This window comes from Juglans microcarpa x Juglans regia, chromosome 2S, assembly GCF_004785595.1.
Source record: "Juglans microcarpa x Juglans regia isolate MS1-56 chromosome 2S, Jm3101_v1.0, whole genome shotgun sequence".
In the NCBI taxonomy this organism is placed as follows: domain Eukaryota; kingdom Viridiplantae; phylum Streptophyta; class Magnoliopsida; order Fagales; family Juglandaceae; genus Juglans; species Juglans microcarpa x Juglans regia.
In genome coordinates this window covers 32,304,821-32,326,676 of record NC_054597.1, presented here as the reverse complement: position 1 = coordinate 32,326,676, position 21,856 = coordinate 32,304,821, and the positions used below count along the sequence as shown (strand labels likewise).

Below are 21,856 nucleotides of genomic sequence, written 5' to 3'. Positions count from 1 at the left end.
TAAGTATGCAAACGGATGAGATGAGATCAACGACGTCCGTTTTGTTGCGTGCAGAGATTTCCTTTTATCACCGGATATTTGTAAAAGGAGCCATTTGCAGCCGTTTTTTGGTTTGTTAAACCTCATCCTGGCCAAAATGATTTTTCCATCAAATATTTTTACGTTATGACGAGTCTTAACGTGTGAGAAATGATATTTGAAGTTTTTGAGTATGTGTGAGTTTTGTGTTTTTTTTTTTTAAAAAATAAATATAAAAATTATTTTTTACTAATATATCTTTTTTTTTTTAAATGAAATATGTAAAAAGAGAAATAACAGTTACAGTCGTGAGCGTACAAGTGTCGCGTAATCATTTTTAAAAAAATGAATAAATATAAGATCTACATCAAAAAATAAATTTTTTAATAATAAACATTACTTTTTTTCGAAACGACTGTTTTATAATCTACAATTTATAAAACTTAAAAGAATCCTAAACATTACTCTGAAATTTTGTAGTGAATGTTGGTCTTTGCTTAAATTTAATATGCCCTAAAAAAAAAATTTAATAAAATATAAAATCAATTTGTAAAAGAAATAAAATCAAAACAAATCCATCAAGAAGGGTTATAGAAAAAAACTGATAATTTGAATAACAAAATTATTAATTTTGATAGTTTTATGTACAAAGATGAAATAAAAAAATGCTGTAAATAAATAAATAAAGATCTTAAAATACATCGGATAGATGAGATGGCATTATCTTGACCGTTAATTGTATATAGAAAGGAACTTGGGAACGAAATAGGAAAATGCAGCACGAGACAAAAAGCAAGCGAATCAATTCACGGTACAAACGGACAACGAAAATGCGAGAAAACTTGGTGAGAGCGATGGATACTGTGTTCCCCATCGATGAACTGGCCGATCCGTTCTGGCCTTCGGCAGCGGGTTCATCCACAGCGATGAATCGGAGCGAGTCGGAGTGGGCCCTGGAGCGATTTATGGAGGAGCTCTCCTCCTCATCATCACCGGCTGCCTTGGCTACGGACTCGGCGGCTGCGGCGTCGGCGGCAGCGGCATCTCTGCCCCTTCCCAAGATCGTTGCATCCCCAGCAACCACCGTGTCTCCTGTGGGATCTTCATCTTCCACGTCTAGAAGAGACGAAGCCGACGACCAGGTCATCGACAATCCTAATCATCCGCAACCGTTGGATCGTCCGTATCTGACGGCTCCGGTTGATCCCGATGAGTACCGCGCGCTTCTTCAAAGTAAGCTCCATATGGCATGTGCCGTCGCTGCTCAACGGGTTTCTCTCTTTCCCTCTCATCTCTGTATATATACAAAACGATAAATTATGGTTTCTTTAATTAACTTGTGTTTGGGGTTCGGAAATTGGTGTTGTAGGGGTCGGCTTCAAAGCCTGAGGAATGCGGTAATGTTGTGGAGAGTCAATTGCAGGGGTTAAAGCCGTCTCAACCTGGATCTCAAGCGCACGATGATAAAGGTTTTTGCTTAACGACCTAAGGAAAACTTTTCAGAAACTATTTTTATAGGAAAAATATCATTTGGTTTTGATGTATAAACTGACTGGAATGTTCAGTAGGCTAAATTATTAACTTTCATATTAATGTAAAAAATTATTACTTCAAAAATCTTGACAGTGCTAGGGTTGAGAAAATTTGTATATCAAGGCCTTTTTTTATTGGGTTGGTTTTATAGCATCTTGTGTGATTTTATCACGTTAAATTTCTATAAATCAGGCAAATTTACAAGTTACAACCGGAAATTGTGTCATATTTGATCTTTAAACTGTAGCTGCGGATCATAATTTCCCTACGGCACAAAGCGAGGCTGATGGTGGACCACTTGGCATTCCGGAATCACCTTTGCAGAGAAAATCTGGAGTACAAATCAGGCAAACAACCAGTGGATCATCGAGAGAGGACTCGGATGATGATGAACTCGAGGGAGATATGGAAACCCCTGGGAATAATACTGATGTGAAACGTGCTAGGAGGTAATTGCTAATTGTTTATTTTTGTTGATTATATTCCTTTTTGGTTCGCATGGTTCTTTGAAGGTCTAGGCACCTTTATTTAATATCTTCACGAGTTCATGTGCTCGATTTCCCTTTTTTGTGGTAGATAATTGTAGTATGAAGATCACTGCTCAAGAAACTTGTATTTACACTTCCCATTCTACTTTATCCCAATTGATTGGGGTTGGCTCATCAGTTCATTTTGTATGCTTTTTCCAAACAAAAATCAATAATTTCCATAAAAAAATCCAATCCCAAGCACCTGTCAGGGAAACCAGAGTAACTTTAGACAAAATGCTCTGATTGAATGAAGGAAAGTGTGAGACTGACTTTCTTTAACAAAAGTATTTATTTGAGAACAGAGTTGTTGGAATAAGTTCTATTCATTGCTAGCGTTCATTCGGAAGGTCTTTTGAAGGTATGTTCAAGTCAGTTGATTTTTTGTCAAGCCATGGGAATTTTGGAAAAAATTATTTACTTTAGAAAAACACTTATCAGTTATACATTTTCTTAGGAGATGAATAGTTTAAACAAACTATAGATGAAGTAACACTATTGCTTCTCGTGTGCATACTTTTTTCCTTTTCATGATTATGCTCCCATTGCACTTGGCTACATGATTATCATCAATTTGAACTGCCATCAGATGTGTTATCCTGTTTTGGGTGGTTGTCTTTATCTGATTATGTTTCCTTTTTCTTTCTGGTGATCTTTGTATTCTTCTTATCTTTTTCTTTCCGATCACCTTTATCTGATCTAATCACATCGTGTGGAGTCCTCACTTATCAATAAAGAGTTACTACTCATAAAAAAAAGAACTCTCTTTCTCATTGAGGGTGACCCCTTTTTCTATACTACCCGTGTACTTCAGTTTTATCCTGTTTGTTGCTTTCTAATTGAATTCTATCACTTATTAAAAGAATATTTGGCCATTTTTAATTGACATTTTGACTGTTGGACTAGAATGCTTTCTAATCGAGAATCAGCAAGACGCTCTAGAAGAAGAAAACAAGCGCATATGAACGAACTTGAGACACAGGTAATGCATCATGATTGTTCTTAACATTATAACACACTCCTTATCTCTTTCTTCTTCTTTTTTTTTTTTTTTTAATTTTTTAGTTCTTTAAGAATATGTTGTTTCATACAGGTCAGTCAGCTTAGGGCTGAAAACTCTACATTGTTAGAGCGTCTTTCTGACATGAATCAGAAGTACGAGCAATCTGGTGTTGACAACAGAATTTTAAAAGCTGATATTGAGGCTTTGAGAGCAAATGTAAGCCGATCATTCAATCTGTGCAATTGTTTTGCTACTCGTACATTTTATAGTCAGTTTATATTTGGTTATTGAAAGATGATAATTGTTTTGAATTTCAAATAAATATAGAGTAGATAGCATTCTCGTGTCACCATGAGATTTATCAAAATTGCATTCGTGTTATTTCTCTGTAGTGTTAAGGAAAACATATATTAGACGACCCGACCAAGTTGGAGCAACATCATTGTTTGGTTTTGAGATTGATCCTAGATGTGCACTGAGACCATCCTAAATCCCCAGGAAATGATGAAATGGACTCGCATAAGCTATGTAATGGTGATTAAATTTCATGGAATAGGAGGTCAAAAGTAAATTACCATATGTGAAAAACAAGAAACTATATCCAATTTCAGCACAAAAGAAGCTGAATGCAATGCCATGTCATCTATTAGTTATGAATCTTTGCTTTTCCTTTTATTTTGATAAATAAATAATTTTATTTATAAGCAGAGAGGTGTAATTTAAGTGCACAAGGTGTATACAATAGATACAGCTAGTTAGAAAATGCAAAAATATTTTTATCTTAAGGATGTTTGCTCTTTTTCTTCGTCTTGTTATTTGGGTGCATCCTCTGTATTTCTCTCACAATTCTCAAAGCTTCGATCATTCTTATCCCTTCATATACACTACATTAGGAGATTGGGATAGTTTTTTTATAAAGTTTCACTTTGTTGATTGTCAAGCTGAGCTTTCCAACACGAAGAGTTCTGTTATCCATTGTTGAATTACTCAGTTCAATTTAAAGAGGCTCAAGACAGCTTGCTATAACTCACCAGCAAAAGCACGATATAGTAGGAAATGGTCCACAATTTCCCACGTTTCTATAATTTTTGCACTCACGAAAATGATATATGCTTAACCAAATTTTTTTTTTTTATTCCCAGGTGAAGATGGCTGAAGAAACAGTTAAGCGACTGACAAATCTCCCCCAGATGAATCTAGCTATGGCCAATATGCCTAGTGCAGGAATGCCATTTGCATGCAACCCGATGAATGGTAATGCTGCTTTACCAATTTTGCCGAATCCAAACCAATTCTTTCACCAGCCAGTTCCAACTGTTGCCAATGCTACTCCACATCACCAGAGACTGGACAGCAGTTTCCCCAGCAACCCTCCAATTCCTCTTGTTGGAAACCCACAAAAAATTATCGGTGGAAACAGAGTAGCCGAAATGTCTTCGATGCAACACACAGCTAGTGTGCCACAAGCGCAAAAGCATATTTCTGCAGATGCTAGCTCGCACGGGCCATGCCTAGTTGGGATCCTGAACTTTCTCATACGGTTGCAAACAATAATTAGCAGAATTGAGCAGAGTGCCTTCCTCGCTGCTTTCTATTTTTAAATTGAGGCTTGGAAGGTTGTCTGCAGAATAAATGTTGCCTATATCGATTCATGGATGATATTTGCTGCATCTCTGTAATCATCAAGATTTAGTTAATTTACTCAAATGGCTTTTCTATACGGGTTTCATCAGCTGAGCATTACCTCAACTCTGCCCCAAACGCCAGTGAGAAATGGTGAGAGGATAAATTTTGAAGAAAATGAAGGTAGGAGAGGATAAAAAGGCCTGTGGGATGGGATTTTGAAAAATGATAGAATATTACCCTCTTGCTATTCATTTAGTATTTTTTTTGTATTTGATTTTTTAAATTTTTTTATTTTATTTAATGGTTAAGAAAATGACTATTAGTAAAATTATATAATTTTTTAATTTTTTTTCTTAATGATTAAGAATGTTAAAAAAAATACTTAAAAGAAAATGATAAAAAACTAAATACATTATAAGCAATAAATGAGTAGTAATCTGATACCTCTACGGCTGTCTCGTTTGGATTTAAAGATGAGTTGTAAATAGTAGTAAGATGGATTGTAAATAATAATAAGATTTATGAGTTAAAATCGATAAATAGTAATAAGATGAGTTGAGATAGATTATGAATCCAAACCTGGCCAGATGTAACATTTTCACCATAATATTGGGTTTCCTCTTTTAAGGATGCGCTCCTTTCATTTTCTTTTCTGTCCATTTTCATCGACGGATGGTAGGTGCAGGATCACCTCTCCACCACTGGGTGGGATTGCCAAGAGACTCGGATTATTTTTTACTAGAAGTTGTAGCTCGATATTAAAAATAAAATAAAAAATAAAAAATAAAAAACTTCATACCATTCATTTCTTTTAATTTCCCCCTTCGTCCTTCAGCTGGTCATGAACGGAAATAAATAACAGATAGATCTTTTACGGCGAGTCACTACTCAGAGCACAAGGGCTAATTCTAAAAAAATAAACAAGAGGGATTAATCCACAAGGTGGCAAATTATATGGAGTTGGGTCATAATAATAAGTATAATGAAGATGCTAATAATAACAATTGAATAATGTTACGTACAGTCATAGAATGTGGAAACGTTATGCAGTCACTTTGAAAGAGTGAAATTCACGAATAAAAAATTTTATTTTCATGTGAATCCCGTATTTATTTACTTTTTCCAAAGTGATTGTGTAAGAGTTGCACACTCACGACTGCAACTATCATTTCTCATAATAATTATAATGAGTTGTTCTGTTGAGTAAAAGAACTCTTTTTTTCCCTTTAAGCAGGTGTGGTGTAAGGCTTTGGAGTATAATTTGTTTTTTTTTATAATAACGAAGGCTGAATACAGACGGAAGATCACCCTTTTTTCCCGAAATTTTTATCCGTTCAATATGGGGGGAAAATGACCTCAGGCTTACATTCAGGGTGGTTCGAAATCTAGATCACTCAGCATTACCGAAGAGGTCAAGAATAGGAATGCCTTCTTACAATAAGGTTGGAGGCGGCGGTGGCCCAACCGGCTCACATGGACAGCACCTGAATGTACTAGAGGTATGCCTAAATCTCATCAAATCAAGACAATTCAATCTAGTAATCTTATTCCTGTCACTCAGAACAAATCAGCCCTTACCCATGGCATGATCCATATTCAGTCATCGAATTAGTTACTGCTGAATTTTTGCTCCAGAATGGAGACCTGAGTGAACCTTGCTTTGAAAATGGGATTCCAACCTGCACAAAATTTATCATATAAGAATAACAAATGGCCGAAAGAGAGAAAGGCAAAGACAATAATAAAGATTAGATCACCATGCCTGGTTGCACATTTATAATAAATGGTCTCGGGAGAGTTGTAGGTGCGTGCATTGGCAAACATCCTTTTAACATCCGCCACAAACATCTCAAAGGTAACATAATATTGATCTGACTCTACCCTTTTCGACATCGTCTTCAAATCTACAGTACGTCAAACTCCATTAAAGCATCACATATTTGACAAAATACAAGACTAGGTCTTCTATACTTGCGCATGTATAACCATAACTTTTGGTACTAGTGTACCTTGCTATATTTTGAGAAACAATGGATTTGGAACAAATAAAACCAACACCAGGTGGAAACAAAGGGGCTGGAATGAAGCAAGAGAATGCAAGTGGAAACAAAGGAGGGGGATTATATGCACATCATCAACGAAAAAGCTTTAGGGTAATGGACTTTTCTATTATCGGTCTGTTGATTAATTCAATATTATAGGTTTGCACTTCCATTACTACATCAAACTGGTCGTACACAGTGCAATGCATGGGAATAGTTTAAGATATATTTTGTTAACAAAATATACATATTTGTTTAAAATGCTTTTAATTTTAATGTGTTTAAAAACATAAACAAAGTATACATTCAATAATGGCAATGAAAATGGTTGATGAAATTCATATGTAACCAGTTTTCGAAAATGTGGTTTTACAATTGATATGTGGTGCAACCTTCAAGTTTCAAAAACTGGTGACTTGGGTGGGGATGTATGGTTTCTTAAGAGCAAAGCTCTACATTTTCAAAATGATAAATAGTAAAAGACTTTACCCTTCTACATTTTATTAAAAAAATTGATTCACCCTTCTATATGTCATAAGGATAATTTTAAAAGACTGTTCACAGGGTGTGCCGGTTCAGGCACCTCGACGGGAGGTTATCGAGGAGGGTGAGTTGCCGATTCAGCAAGGGCCTTTAATCACTATTTCTCCGTCGTCGGTTCGTGGGTTGCCGGTGGAGGAGGCACAGAATCTGCCGTGTGTGGTGGACGGAGGCACAGTAGCGTTACCTGTGCAGTCCTACTCGTTGGAGCATGGGTTCTCCTTACTGAGGGCTCCGATAGTTAACGAGGAGCCTCTGAGTTTGGCTTGTCCATTGCTGGCTCGTGGCTTGGTGTTGGAGGATGCTAAAAAACAGTCGTGTGTGGTGGAGGGAGGTACAGCAGTGTCTCCTAGGCAGTTTGTTTCGTTGGAACAGGGGCTATTTTTGGAGTTGGGTGCTTCTGAGGGGTATGTAGTGGAACCCAGTGTTGATGTGGAAGGTTTCAGAGTTACTGAAAATGTAGTAGAACCCAGGGTTGAATCAGAAGTCATATGTGGCTCGGAATTGGCATTCAGTAATGCTGAGGAGGGGGCCATTCTAACACCCTTGTGCACACTCCCGCCCAGATCTAATTATGGGAGTTCTTCGTCAAATTGGATTTTCAAAAAAGTACAGGAAATTCAGGAGGTCATTGGGATGTCGTTTGGAGGGTATGAAGAACAATTTAAGGCTCTCCTTGTAGCACTTGAGGCTAGTCATTCAAAATCAGCCTCTAAGTAGGATAGGGAGCTTAAAAAGCTAACTTGTTCCATTAATTATGATGTGAAAGAAGGGACTGGCGGAATGGATATATCGAGGGGGAGGGGTATCATAGTTTTTTATGAAGCCTAAGATTTTATCATAGAATGTACGGGGAGCTTAATGATCGCAATAAACGCATTCATATCAAAGCATTATTGCGGTTGTGGAAGGATGATGTAGTGTGTTTTCAAGAAACAAAGAGACGTTTTATTGACAAGAAATTTGTGCGAGGTTTATAGGGGTGTTCATATGTAGGTTGGACCTACTTGGCCTCTTCGGGAGCCTCAGGTGGAGTATTGCTTATGTGGGATAAAAGAGTGGTTGAGTCGATTGAGAAATGTGTCGGAGAGTTTTCGGTTGCGACTTTATTTAAAAATGTGGTTGATGGATGGGAATGGGCATTTGCAAGTTCCTACAGTCCTAACGTGGAACGGGACAGGAGAAGGTTGTGGGAGAAGTTGGCGGGTGTATATTCCTTATGGGATGTGCCGTGGTGCATGGGGGGTGATTTTAACATTATCCGGTTTCCTAGTGAGCGTTCAAGGCACTGTCGTCATTCTTTGGCCATGGAAGAATTCAACGAGTTCATATTTGATCTAGACTTCATGGATCTCCATCTGGTAGGAGGTGATTTCACTTGGTCAAATGGGTGGGTTTGGTCGAGATTGGATAGATTCTTAGTTTCTCCTTCGTGGGAAGCTAAATATGAGGAAGTAAGTCAAAGAAGACTAGCTCGAGTCAGTTCAGATCACTATCCTATCCTTTTGGATTGTGGGGGTATTCATATGGGGCGACGGTATTTCAAGTTTGAAAATATGTGGCTAATAGCAGATGGGTTTGTAGAGAGGGTTGGTGGTTGGTGGTTTTCATATCAGTTTTTTGGTACCCCAAGTTACATTCTTACAAGCAAGTTGAAGGCATTGAAACAAGACTTGAAGAAGTGGAATTTGGAGGTCTTTGGTCATATTGACAACCAGAAGATTTCATTGTTGGAGGAGCTGCAGGAACTTGAGAATAAAGAGTTTTTGGGAGATAATTCGGAGGAGGTGTTATTGAGGAAGGGATTGGTTGTGGCAAACTTGGAGAGGGTTTTGCTATTGGAGGAGATTTCATGGCGTCAAAAATCCAGGGCACTTTGGTTGAAAGAAGGCGATAGGTGTACGAAGTTCTTTCACAAAGTGACTAATTCACACCGGCGTAACAATGTCATAGAGTCACTTCAATCAAGCTCTCAGGTGATATCTTCTCCTTCCGAGCTAGAAAATCACATAGTACAGTATTATGAGTCCTTTCTCTTAGAATCGATTACTTGGAGGCCGAAGCTTGATGCTTTGCATTTTGAGGCAATTGATTCGCAGAGCGTGAGTATTTTGGAGAGACCTTTTGTTGAAGAAGAGATCCACAAGGTCATATCTGGCATGGTCAAGGATAAAGCGTCGGGGCCGGATGGCTTTTCAATGGGGTTCTTTCAAACTTATTGGGATATTGTAAAAGGTGATGTTATGCAGGTTTTTAGCGAATTTCACTCCTTTCAAAAGTTTGAAAAATCCATTAATACGACCTTTATTGCTCTTATTCCTAAGAAATATGGGGCTTCGACTATTGAAGATTTTCGGCCTATAAGCCTGGTTAGTAGCGTTTATAAGATAATCTCGAAGATTCTTGCTAACCGGCTTAGTCCGATGTTAGAACAAATTATCTCCAAGTCCCAGAACGCATTTATTCATGGGAGACAAATTCTTGACTCAGTACTTATTGCAAATGAGTGCTTGGATTATAAGTTACGGGAGGGAGGTTCAGGTGTTCTGTGCAAACTTGACATGGAAAAGGCCTATGACCATGTGAATTGAGAATTCCTTTTATACGTGCTTGAGAGATGTGGTTTTGGGATAGGTGGATTGCATGGATGCGTCATTGTATTTCAACTGCCCGGTTCTCAGTTCTGGTTAATGGTACACCTGCTGGTTTTTTTGCTAGTTCAAGGAGACTGCGGCAAGGAGATCCTTTATCTCCTCTTTTATTTGTCATAGTTATGGAGGCTTTGAATAAGATGGTGCAGGATGCTGTTGGGGGAGGTTTCTTATCGGGTTTTCAGGTGGGCAATGGTGATGGTGGCACTATTGTCATATCACATCTTTTTGCAGATGATACATTAGTTTTTTGTGAAGCAAAGAGTAGCTAGATCCAAACTTTAAGGGCATTGCTACTTTGCTTTGAGGCAGTGTCAGGGCTAAAGGTGAATTTGGGCAAGTTTGAGATGGTTCCTGTGGGTGTGGTTTCTAATATTCTCAGGTTAGCTAGCCTCCAGGATTGTAAGATGTCCTCTTTTCCAATGAAATACTTGGGTCTCCCGCTGGGAGCAACTTTCAAGAATAAAGCTATATGGGATGGGATAGTGGAAAAGATAGAGAAAAGGCTGGCTGGCTAGAAACGAGTGTATTTATCGAAGGGGGGGTCGTCTCACTCTTATCAAGAGTACTCTCACTAATCTCCCCACTTATTTTTTTATCTTTGTTTCCTATGCCTGTAGGGGTGGTGAACAGGGTGGAGAAGCTCTTTAGGGCGTTCCTATGGGAGGAATGGGGGAGGAGAAGAAATTCCATTTGGTTAGATGGGAGACTGTATGCGCCTCAGTTGTGAATGGGGGGTTGGGTGTTTGTAATTTGAAAATTTTCAATAAATCATTATTGGGAAAATGGCTATGGAGATATCATTTGGAGGGGGGTCATTGTGGAGGGACACTATTGATGCTAGACATGGTGTCGCTTGAGGTGGTTGGTGCTCTAAGGAAGTAAGTGGGGGCTATGGGGTGGGTTTATGGAAGTATATAAGGAAGGGGTAGCCATGTTTTGTAAATCAAGTTCGCTTTGCAATTGGTGAGGGCAGTCGTATCAGATTTTGGAGGAATGTGTGGTGTGGAGTCCAGGCTTTGGAAAGGGTTGTTTTTCCCGCCTTATACCGTATTGCAGCTAATAGGGAAGTTTCAGTGGCTGACGTGCGTATATTCTCTCATGGTGCGCATCTATGGAATATCCTTTTTAATAAGGATTTCCATGATTGGGAATTACCTATTGTTTCAGAAATTTTCAGCTTCTTATATTCCACGGAGATCCCATTGACACAACGAGATAGTTTGAAGTGGAGGTCTAATAACCATAAGTTATGTACAGTCAAGGCGTATTATAGCATCTTGTCAACACAACTTGAGATTACTCCGTTCCCTTGGAAGAATATTTGGAGGTCTCGTGTGCCCTCTAGAGTAGCTTTTTTCGTTTGGAGTGCAACTCTTGGGAAGATATTGACCACGGACAACTTGAGGAAGAGAGGATGTGTAGTATTGGATTGGTGCTACTTGTGTAAGAAGAATGGAGAATCTGTGGACCATCTATTACTACACTGTGAGGTAATAAGAGTGTTGTGGGATGAGATCTTTTTGAGGGTTGATATTGCCTGGATTATGCCTATGAGGGTGGTGGATTTGTTGGGATGTTGGTCAAAGTTTCAAGGTTGCAAGCAAGTGGCAGCAATGTGGAAGATGATTCCGTTGTGTATTATGTGGTGTATTTGGACGGAAAGGAACGCGCATTGTTTTGAAGATAAGGAACACACAAGTACTGAGTTCAAGAATTTTTTTCTCCACACTCTAATATGTTGGTTTTCCACTATTGTATTACATGAGGACAATGTTCAGGATTTCCTGTCTTTAATTTATCGCTTTTAGAATGTATTTAGGTGTTCCTTTGTATACATTCTATGTACAAGGACTATGTCTATTTTATTCATATATATAATCTCTCTTTTTACTGATAAAAAAAAAAAAACTGTTCACAGAATTACGAGTTCACAGCCATTTTAACTTATCCATTATTAACACTCTAAACAGCTCTGTAAGTGGTTCTTATAGTATAACCTCTCGTGAAATTATCAACTCTAATGACCTGTTGGGCCGTTGGCGTAGCAGCATGGAAAAGAAAAACTCGTTTCTTGTTCTGATAGCACTATAAGTGCCCATTGTTTCAAAGAGGCAATGAGAAAAATGTAACACATCCTAAAGACATAGTGCAGATGACACATCAGATAGTTCGCTAGGTTTAAATATATAAAGTGATAGTTGTTACCCATCGGATCTTTGATGATTTCATAATAATCAGGTACATCCCGTGCATCAACTGGATCCTTGAATGGCCAAGCATCGACATGGTCATGCATTGACTGCTTGAATGAATACCAATTTTGTTAAGGAAATAGTCACATAACGAGACATTAAAAGAAATGGCAATGTGCAAGCATACTTCAAATTCTGAATTCTATGGTAAGTTCGCTAGTTTTCAAGTCATACTAAAAGCACAAATGACAACTCCCTACATTGCAGGCTGGGATCTAGTGGGTCCAACATATCATAGAGAAAACTCCACATACAATTTGTACGCAACAAAGGCATTTAGATATTGTCAGGAATCGGAATCAATAAAGTGGATGATCATCAAAGAAAGGTCTTTATTTAATATTAGCAGGCATGGTAACATGAATATGTAGATCTTCTCTTCCAGAGAGGTTGTCCCCACAATATTCAATTTTCAAGATAAAATTAACTAGTCGTTTCTTTTGGAGCAAGAAGTAGACAGTGAAGGGATCGAAGAAATCATTGATGCCAGAGATCTTGAACAAAACACTCGGTCTCTTTCTAAAACCCTCTCACTTACAAGCATGCCTTGAATCTAAGTGGCTGAAGCACAATTGACTATATACGGGGAATACATGACAGAAAATCCAGTCAACATCCTTGAAGGAAGTTAACTTGAAACTCATGGCAACTTCCCATTTATCTACCAGTGGAAAACAAAAGCAATTTCTTTGCAACCATGTCAGAACTGTGTTTTTCTGGGTTTTTTTTTTTGGGGGGCAACAAGGATTAGCATGATCGTTTCTAAAAATTTCTTTAGATTACCAGTCCATCAATACCATTTAAAGATGAAAAACCTGTTGAAGTCAATCTCCAGATCATACATGAATATATTCTTGTTGGGAAATAAAAAGTATTATAAAAGGTGAGGAAAGACGTAGAAACCTGCCTTTAAAAGTGAGCGCATGAATGCAGTCAAATGTTTTTGATTTGTGGCACTGTCTGTAGACGCACTTAAAGTTCGAAACCGTGAATGGCCCCATTGATCAGGAGTCCACCCAGCCTCCCCTATTATAAAAAAATAGACCACAAAATTCCAATTACAAAACCAAAACTTGATGAGAAAAATACAGAGCACCTAGACTCAGAAATTGCAAAGTTCAAATTAAAAGGTCAAATTAGCAAAACCACTACTTGCACATTTAAGTTACTAACTACAGCAAATCTGCTACAGTAAAATTTGGTTTCAATCCAACAAGAGATTATGTTTCAAAGTGAGTAAAATTACACGTGGCATGCTTAACAATAGTTTGGTTAACACAAAACCAAACTATCTCATCGCATCTTATGTCATCTCATATAATCATTACAATTTTTCCAAACTCCCACACAAAATATAATAAATAATTCAACCTTTTCAAATCCCAAAACAAAAATAATATTAAAAAATTATATTATAACAATATTTTATTCAACTTTCAACAAAACATCTCATCTCATCTGAACTGCATAACCAAACGAGGGATGTAACTAGAGAGAAAATCTATTTAATCTCTATTAGCAAGGTTGTATACAACTACTATAAATCTTTCCTTTTGTGATTGCTTAGCTTGGAATGTTTCCATTAACGGAATATGGGATAAGAGAGATTCATAGAATTGTGTGTGCCAGTAAAAATGGGAAGGAAAACGGTTACCTCTGAATAGACATTCAATAAAAAAACTGAGCAGTAGAGAATTCATCTAGCCAAAAGATATAAAAGGAAATGGAAACCAGGATGTTGGTTGTTAAAACTTGCAAACGATATACAGTTTATAAAAAAATTATCGGAACAATACATGTTATCCAATGCACTGAATTATCCATGAGTAACAATATTTTTTTTTTTATAGTTACCATGAGTAACAATATTAAAGAGAAAATGCTAGGCAAATGAACTGATAACAAGGGGAAGCTTTTTAAAAAATCTGGAACAATACACATTATCCAATGCACTGAATTATCCATGAGTAATGAGATTAAAGAGAAATGCTAAGCAAATGAACTGATAACGAGGGGAAGCTTTTTTAAAACAAAGACTTACTCAATCCAGGGATATCGTCAACTTTAACGGTTTTTTTGGGAATACCAGCTTCCTTCTGAACACAAGAGTTCTCCATCAGAACTTGACACATGCATTCATAATTTAATGGAATAATTTTGGAATAAAGTGGAGAACCTACAGCACTTGAGAAAAAACTAAAATAAAAATGTATTAGGTGTCAATACCGTCCACGGTTCAAAATTTGCTAGCATGATGCATCTAAATGATATAGAGGATCTCCTTTGGTAACTAATTTATGATAAATCATAGAAATAGGAGCCTTTTTATATGTCAATTTTTGTTAATTGCCGAAATAGGGGCACTACTCAAGCACATGGTGTAGACAAGAAAAGCACCTGACTAAGGGTAAAGAAAAGCAAAACGACAAAAAATCTAAAAAAGAAGAAAATTACTATTATTTTGATAAGTAAATAACTAGAACAATTATGACCCTCGCCATGCATGCCTTCCTCACACACAACATTACACATAACAAAATCATCCTCCAAACTTCCACACTACATTGTCCTACATCTAGACTTCTCCAACAAGCCAATAACACCTCTACTCTACATGGTGTCACTCACCCCACTACAAAAAAATAAAAAACCAAGTCCCATATTTTCTATTTTGCAATGCAGCAAAAAGCAATCCGTTGTTTCCAGCTCTTCTTGCACATACAACACCACTTCATAACTCATATTCTCCTCCACCTTTGTCGACGTAAAACATAAAAAAATCCCCTCCTTCTCAGGTTATCTACAGGCATGATCTTCCCTAATGCAGTTGTCCATACATAAAATGCACTCATGAAGGTGCTTAAAAAATCATTTTAATGTTTAGAACCAAAATTTACATTTTTCTACTTAATAATTTTCTGCAAAACAGCTCTATAACAATGCACATTTAGAAAAATGCTTAAAACTTTTATATATGAATACAAACTAATCATGAAGTTCGAAATTGACCTTGATGTGGTACTGACTTCATGAAGGTGCTCTAAACATGTAAAGCTCTAATCTACCTTGACAACTGCATGCAATCTAGTTCCAGTCACAACTACTAGCAATACAAGCTCTCTACTGTATCATAAATCCAATGAAACCATCACAAGAACATAGCATGACTAAAGGCTACAAAAATGATATTATATACCTTCTGAAAGTCAATTCCAGTATAAACAATGTGGCAGTTTGAGAGCTCTCTTATTTTTTCGTCGATCGCCTACCATAACCAAAGCAGAATTTTTTTATAAGTTTACCAAAACAATCGTAATGCAGATCATACTAAAAGTGAATCAGAAGAGATCATAAAGTACACATAAGGTGAGGGAAAAAAAGATAACTCAGAAGCAATGCTTTGAACGGAAACAAAGACAAAGATAACAGTTCTAACTTTTCAGTGATAAATTATTGCTTAAAAAAATGAAAGTCAGGGGATAAAAGATAAACATGTTAAGGCTTCCATCCAATGTGTTTGAAGTTTGAAAATATAATTAGGTAACTTGAAAACAAATTATTTAAAAATTTTGAAGTCTTCGAATAGGGTAACATTGTTTTTTTTTTTTTTTTTAAAGGTAAATAGGGTAACATTGTTATAATAACCAAATTTTTTTAATGTGCTGATTTTTTTTTATGAGTAAAGGCGCTAATTTATTTACTATCAATTCCATGCCTACACAATTGTTTTTATTAGTAACTGTTAGTAATTCTTATTTCTTGCAGTTGTACTCGGCTATGCCTATTTGCCTATTGGTATTAATAAATTTTTACTTACAAAAAAAAAATTCTTATTTCTTGAAGTTCAAATGAAAAGAGAGAGAATCACACAGAGAACTTAAAAGGAAGTATGAGAGAAAGCAGTACTAGAATGTCTCTAATGATAAAAGAAGTGATATTATTTTAAAGCAGTTCAGAAATCTTGATTTCCTCTGACAGGTAGTTCAACAATTTACAATGCATATCTAGCCAAAACTACAAAAGAATAAAATTAACACAATTTGTCAGGGACCAAAAAACGAGAAAGCTTTGGATCTCACCTGCCTCTGACGGCGAATCATAGTTGATAAATCGGTGTAAGGAAGTTTTGGATCAATTTTACATTCCATAAGAATTCCTCCATCATAGTCTTTTATATACCTGGGATACTAATGAAATTGTTATAAATAGACTAGAAACATATAGCACAGAATGTCTTAACCACTGAAATATATCTTAATATTGGCTTCAATAAAGAAGAAAAAGAAAGAAATACAGCTGAAAAGTTTCTCAAAGTAGGTAAGATATAGGGACTTGGAAAGAAAATTATAGTTTTCTGGGTACAATGCCCCCCCACTCTAATCCTAGACATGAAACGTTTGACAGTTTAAAGCCTGGAGATATCTTTATACGTTTTTTTTATAAGTAAGCCTGGAGATATCTTTAAACATACCCTTGCCATCTATCTTTCTCCAAGTGGATCTCTTTGGTAAAACCCTGCAAGTGAAAGATGGTATTCAATGCTGCATGTAGAACCAAATCCTCTCCAATAAAGATAACGAATAAAAACCAAAGGTAAATTATACTTTACCAACTCAAACCATATGTATATCTCCTCCAAACTTTCAATCAAGACAATTAACTCCTTATTTTGGAATAACTATGGCAATGTAACCCTAGCCATCAAAATTAGTACCAAAAACAAGAAAAGTGACTTAAATAGCCCTCAAAACAAATGATCGGGAATTTTTTCAATGGACAGATTTGAAAATTGGGCCACTATTTTTTTTTCTTTTATAAGTAAATTGGGCCCCTATTTTACAGGCCGAATTTTCTGACTTAAACAGTTTGATTCGGACATTACAAGTTGACTGGTATTATGAGGAGCTAAAGTTTTAACATGCCCTGGCAAGAAATATGAAAGGATACACCCAAGTAAAAATTTCACAAAACATTAACACCAAGATGAACGTGGAATTTCAAAGGATCCACTTATGGTGATAACAATTAGGAATGCATAGTAGTATTAAACTGTCTAAAAAGTTGTAGTCAGATAAAGGACTTATCCATCTAGCACTAACTAGGAAAGAGACAGACCTAATAAAGGACAGTATTTAATCTTATCAAACATGCAGCACCGGTTCAAATTTCACCTGTCCAACCATCTGAGTAAATATTTTTATCCAAAAGACAACCATGAAATATGCTTTCTACATCTTTGACTTCCCTAATTTTTATTTTGCCCAAACAATGAAACTTTATGTACAAATCATCAAACCAAGCTGTCTCTTAAGAAGTCCAGACTTTTCTCGTTAAGGCAACAAGGTTGTGCCATTGTTAGTTTAGATAACCAAACAAAAAGAGATAACAAGACCTGTTTGATAAAATAGCCGACGGCATTATTGTCAGCATATGTCAGAAAATGAGTTAGCCCATCCACATCGCGTGCATGCTGTTTTAAGTGATTCATCAGCCTGGTGCCATAACCTTTTACTTGTTCATCAGCTGTGATTGCACAGAAAGCTATCTCCCCAAACCTTTGGCTGAGATTTTCCAGGAAAAATGAATCCCAATTAAGAGAGTAGAGAATGTTTCATGTAAACAAGCCACTACACCAACAAATAGTCATTTCAAATAAATGCAGAGTTGTTACTAGCTCCTATGCACTAAATTAAATATATCCAAAGGGAAAATTAAAAAGATATGTATTCTGGATCCATTGACCAAAAGTTGAAACTTAAGATTGCTTTCATGGCAAAACGGGCCATTCCAGACAATCTAAGATTGTTCATCATAATACCAAGCCCAAACATTCACTTGTCACAGGACAAGCATGGAAAGGTTTGCTTGCACTCCGGCAAGACAAAGGAAGACGACCTAATTAACATAAATACTTCAGCGAGTGAATAGAAGTAGAAAAGATGAACAAAGTGGATAAACCTAGGAAAAGAATCAGGAAGGTATGGATGAAAATATGCAATGAAAGTGGTCCATAGACAACAGGTCATTCAGTGATACTTCAAATAACCGGTCATATTGATACAAATATGGAAAGAGTGACCCCACCAAGCTCACATACAAGCTTAGGATGAGTCATGACACTAATAAGAGCTTCACCTGGCATATGGGCGATAAGTAATCCCACCAACAACCTGATTACGTCTGATCACCATCACAGATTTATGGCTTCTGTAGAAATCAAATATGAAAAGCACATAAATAGTCTAAAAAATAAAAATAAAAAAGAGTTAACATTAATCATCACAGAGAGGTAAAAATTTGAAAAAGAAAAGAACAGAAAAGAAGGCCAAATTCCTTCTAGAAGAAAAGTTGGGAGTTCATTCTCGCAATGTGTGGATATTTTAAGTAAAAACAAAAAAGATGAGTTTAAAGGTTATACCAACTATAATGGCATTCTAAAAGCATTGGAAAATACTCACAACACGGAAAATACAAATGATCAGGCCCACAAAACAAGCAAATCATAAGCAAATAAATGTGTCTATCTCACAGAACATTCCACAAGCATGGTGGCAGGCACACCAACCGTGTCCATCGTAGATATAAGATTTTATCATATTTTACTTGTAAAAAAAAAGATTTTATCATATTACCTATCCATGACAAGACGAACAATGTACTCTTTAGGCATGTTAGGTAATTGCCTTGCAAAAATATTCTTCAATCCTATCAACCTGGAGAAACCAAAAAAAAAAATCATTCATACGAGTCACAAAAACCAAAGAGCTTAACATGAACGCAGAGGGAGCGAGAAGACTAGAATACCAAACCATATGCTCATCAATTCCATCATTTGATAGGCACACAAACTTGAGCCTTCCCGCCTCTTCCTGCAACATTTCAACATATCAAAATCCGCAAAATCACTTTGAAGCGGTTGAAGTCCACAATTTGGTTTTGATATTATCACTGGCTTTTATTTTTTTCTGAAACAAGGAATTTTAAAAAAAAAAGTCTGATCCCTTACCTCTCTCTTCAAACTCTCTTCCCTGGCACTATAAGCTCCACTGGTCTGTATATTCTCTGTAAATATCTTCGAGGCGTCCTCTTTCACCACGATCCCCGGAACCGAGCTTCCCGCCGCAGAAGCGGTGGGCCCCGCAGCACCAGCGCCTTGGGTCCCACCGTCCTTGCCGCACTCCGAGCTCTCGATCTTCACTGTCGCAGAGTTCAGGTTCTCCGTCTTGAGCTTCGTGCTGCGCACCGAGCCGCCGGCAGTGGCGGAAGCGTTCTCGAGACGGGAGGCTGTGAAGGTGCGCATGGCGGAGGAGTCGTCGTCGGAGTCATCTGCGGCGGCGGCTGCAGCCTCGGAATCATCGTCGGAGTCAGAGTCATCGGCGCCGCCTCCGCGTGCGGAGATGCTCTCGAGGTCGTCGTTGGAGGTCAATGCGCCGTCGCGGGTGTCAGCGGAGAACGAGGAGGGAGGAATGGTGGCGCGTGGTCCTCAGGCGGGAGCTTGCGCTTGTGGATGGAGGATGTGGCAGAAGAGTGGGACGGAGAAGGGGACTGCGAGCTACGAGAACGGTTCGGTGCTGTGAGGTGCGAGGAGTGCGTGTCCATTTTCTTTTAATCGCTTGACACCGAACGCTTCGGTGAGTTAGGGTTTTGCAGGTAATATTTTAGTAACCAATTGAGGATTGCGAATTTCGATTCGCAGAGAGGAAGGAAGGGGGAGAGAGAGCTTGTGATTTGGAAACCTCAACGATGTCGTTTAACGAATACAGTAGTAGTGGGCCGGCCTCTACCTTGCGTTCTCAAATGTGGACCTGGACTTTTTCAGAACCAACATCTTTGGATTAGAAAGCCCATGTTTTTTTTTCATTTTAACATATAATTTTTTTTTATAGAAATTCTGTTTGTAGTCCTCAAGTGAGGATTACGTGTGCAAATCTATTAATATATTTCATTAAATAAAAATTATTGTAATTAGAGAGGAATATTATTATAATTTTAAAAAGTTTTTAAAGATAAAATTATCCAATCTTACATTAGCAGTCTCTAAAATGAGAATTATATGTAACATTATTCTTTTTTTTTTTATCATTAGAACCGGGTGTCAAGCTTCATCAAAGTTTAGATTAAGGGGTATTTTTTCAGAATACTCAACTACTATTTATTATATTATTATTATTTTTTACTTACTTTTTATTACTATTCAATCTTTTATTATTATTTTTTATTATTTTTTCACTACTATTCACATAATATATAATATCACATCATTATCCAAAGGCAATCTAAGGCACAAACTCTCAATAAGGAATTTCTTATAAATGAATTTCAAATAATTCAATGGTAAATTCTCCATTTCCAATTCTCTCTATAAATTATTTAATCCTAAGATTCGAATCTTAAAGGAACTTACCGCTAAAACCAATATTCTTTCCACATAAGTCAATTCCTAAGCGTTGAATCTAACCCAACACATATTTTACTTTATTTTTCAACACATTATCTTTGTTATTACATATACACGATAGACGATACCCGCCACTATTAGATTTACAATCCATTATTTCTGTAAAGACGAAGCACGTACAATTTAACAAGAACGCAACGGATCTTTCTTGAGGTAAAAGTAGTAGTTATCTGGTCTATGAATGTTTATGCCATCAGAGGTCTGAGATTGTACGATATCGGTGCCATCATCATTAATGATGTCTACAACTTCCTCTCCATCTTTAGGGAAAAAGCATGTGAAGAGTTACAAGATTTATGGCGGATCTATATCAGTTGGGTAACGTTATGTCTACAAATTCTACTTTTATATAAATGTTAATGTTGATGCAAATCTCAGCGGTGTTTGCAACGTTTTCATTGACACCTACATGTGTCAATCAGATAGACAACCTCGGGTGATTATAATGGGGGATGCTTATGATGGTTAGAGTACGTTTGAAAATTAAACTAAACTCAATTTATTTTAATTTATAATTATAACTTTTTTAAATTTCAATATAAAATATAATAAATAATTTAACTTTTTTAAATTTTAAAATAATAATAATGTTAAAAAATAATATTCTAACAATATTTTATCATCTCAACTCAACTTAACTCAGTTTAACATTCAAACACAATCTAAGTTAAAGTGAATCCATATCATCTCAATCAATCTTAGGATCCTTGCAATTCGTACCTGTGGATGTATTTATAAGGATCAAGGTGTCTCACGTGGAGGAGTTTTCCTCAATGATCGATTATGGAATTGACATTGTCTTGCCAATGAAAATATCTTAACATGATCTATTTTGTTGAGTGAACCTCTCACGAGATAAGTCTCATCAATTAAAATTTCAAGTAAGCTACAATGATTCCTTACGTTATCCCATGATCTCCAAAATGATGCACGTTAATTAGTTTCAATCATTTCTCGTCTTGTATCACTTGACCTGTTCGCGAACGTTTCTTTGAATTTCTTTAATCATAAAGTGACCTTTCCTTATCCATGGTGTTCACTTATACTTAACAATTAGTATTAACGTTATTATGGAGTGGTTTGGATTCAGATATGAATTGAGATGATTTGTGAATAGTAGAATAAAAGTTGAATTATTTATTATATTTAATGTGAGAATTTGAAAAAGTTGTTTTAAAATTTGAAAAAGTTGAATTATTTATT

At 36.7% G+C, this 21,856-nt stretch overlaps 2 protein-coding genes across 3 annotated transcripts; one reads left to right on the top strand and one right to left on the bottom strand.

The window, feature by feature from the left end:
- Window positions 1–776: 776 nt before the first annotated feature.
- LOC121252520 (light-inducible protein CPRF2-like) lies at window positions 777–4,799 on the top strand. 2 transcript variants are annotated; one of them, XM_041152215.1, is made up of 6 exons: window positions 777–1,289; window positions 1,388–1,487; window positions 1,799–2,000; window positions 2,985–3,060; window positions 3,172–3,297; window positions 4,224–4,799. In XM_041152215.1, the coding sequence occupies exons 1-6, from the start codon at window positions 792–794 to the stop codon at window positions 4,680–4,682; spliced, it is 1,461 nt and encodes a 486-aa protein (XP_041008149.1). In that variant the 5' UTR covers window positions 777–791; the 3' UTR covers window positions 4,683–4,799. The 2 variants fall into 2 exon arrangements, with proteins under 2 accessions (XP_041008149.1, XP_041008148.1); XM_041152214.1 differs by having other exon boundaries at window positions 1,388–1,489; window positions 1,792–2,000.
- Window positions 4,800–5,901: 1,102 nt separating this feature from the next.
- On the bottom strand, window positions 5,902–19,919 carry LOC121252408 (histone acetyltransferase GCN5). Its single transcript, XM_041152014.1, is given in 15 exon segments — window positions 5,902–6,191; window positions 6,286–6,386; window positions 6,470–6,611; window positions 12,149–12,242; window positions 13,103–13,221; window positions 14,237–14,291; window positions 15,392–15,460; window positions 16,275–16,374; window positions 16,667–16,710; window positions 17,588–17,756; window positions 18,331–18,402; window positions 18,828–18,908; window positions 19,000–19,064; window positions 19,202–19,662; window positions 19,665–19,919. Coding segments are annotated over 14 exon segments (1,668 nt in total). The 5' UTR covers window positions 19,795–19,919; the 3' UTR covers window positions 5,902–6,191; window positions 6,286–6,319.
- Between the last annotated feature and the right edge of the window lie 1,937 nt (window positions 19,920–21,856).

What these genes read in the sequence shown, in the direction of transcription:
- LOC121252520 (XM_041152214.1), top strand. Translation starts at nt 792, where the DNA reads ATGCAGCACGAGACAAAAAGCAAGCGAATCAATTCACGGTACAAACGG. An exon ending in GATGTGAAACGTGCTAGGAG is followed by an intron (nt 2,001 to 2,984) that starts GTAATTGCTAAT and finishes CTGTTGGACTAG; the next exon opens with AATGCTTTCTAATCGAGAAT. An exon ending in TTGAGGCTTTGAGAGCAAAT is followed by an intron (nt 3,298 to 4,223) that starts GTAAGCCGATCA and finishes TTTTATTCCCAG; the next exon opens with GTGAAGATGGCTGAAGAAAC.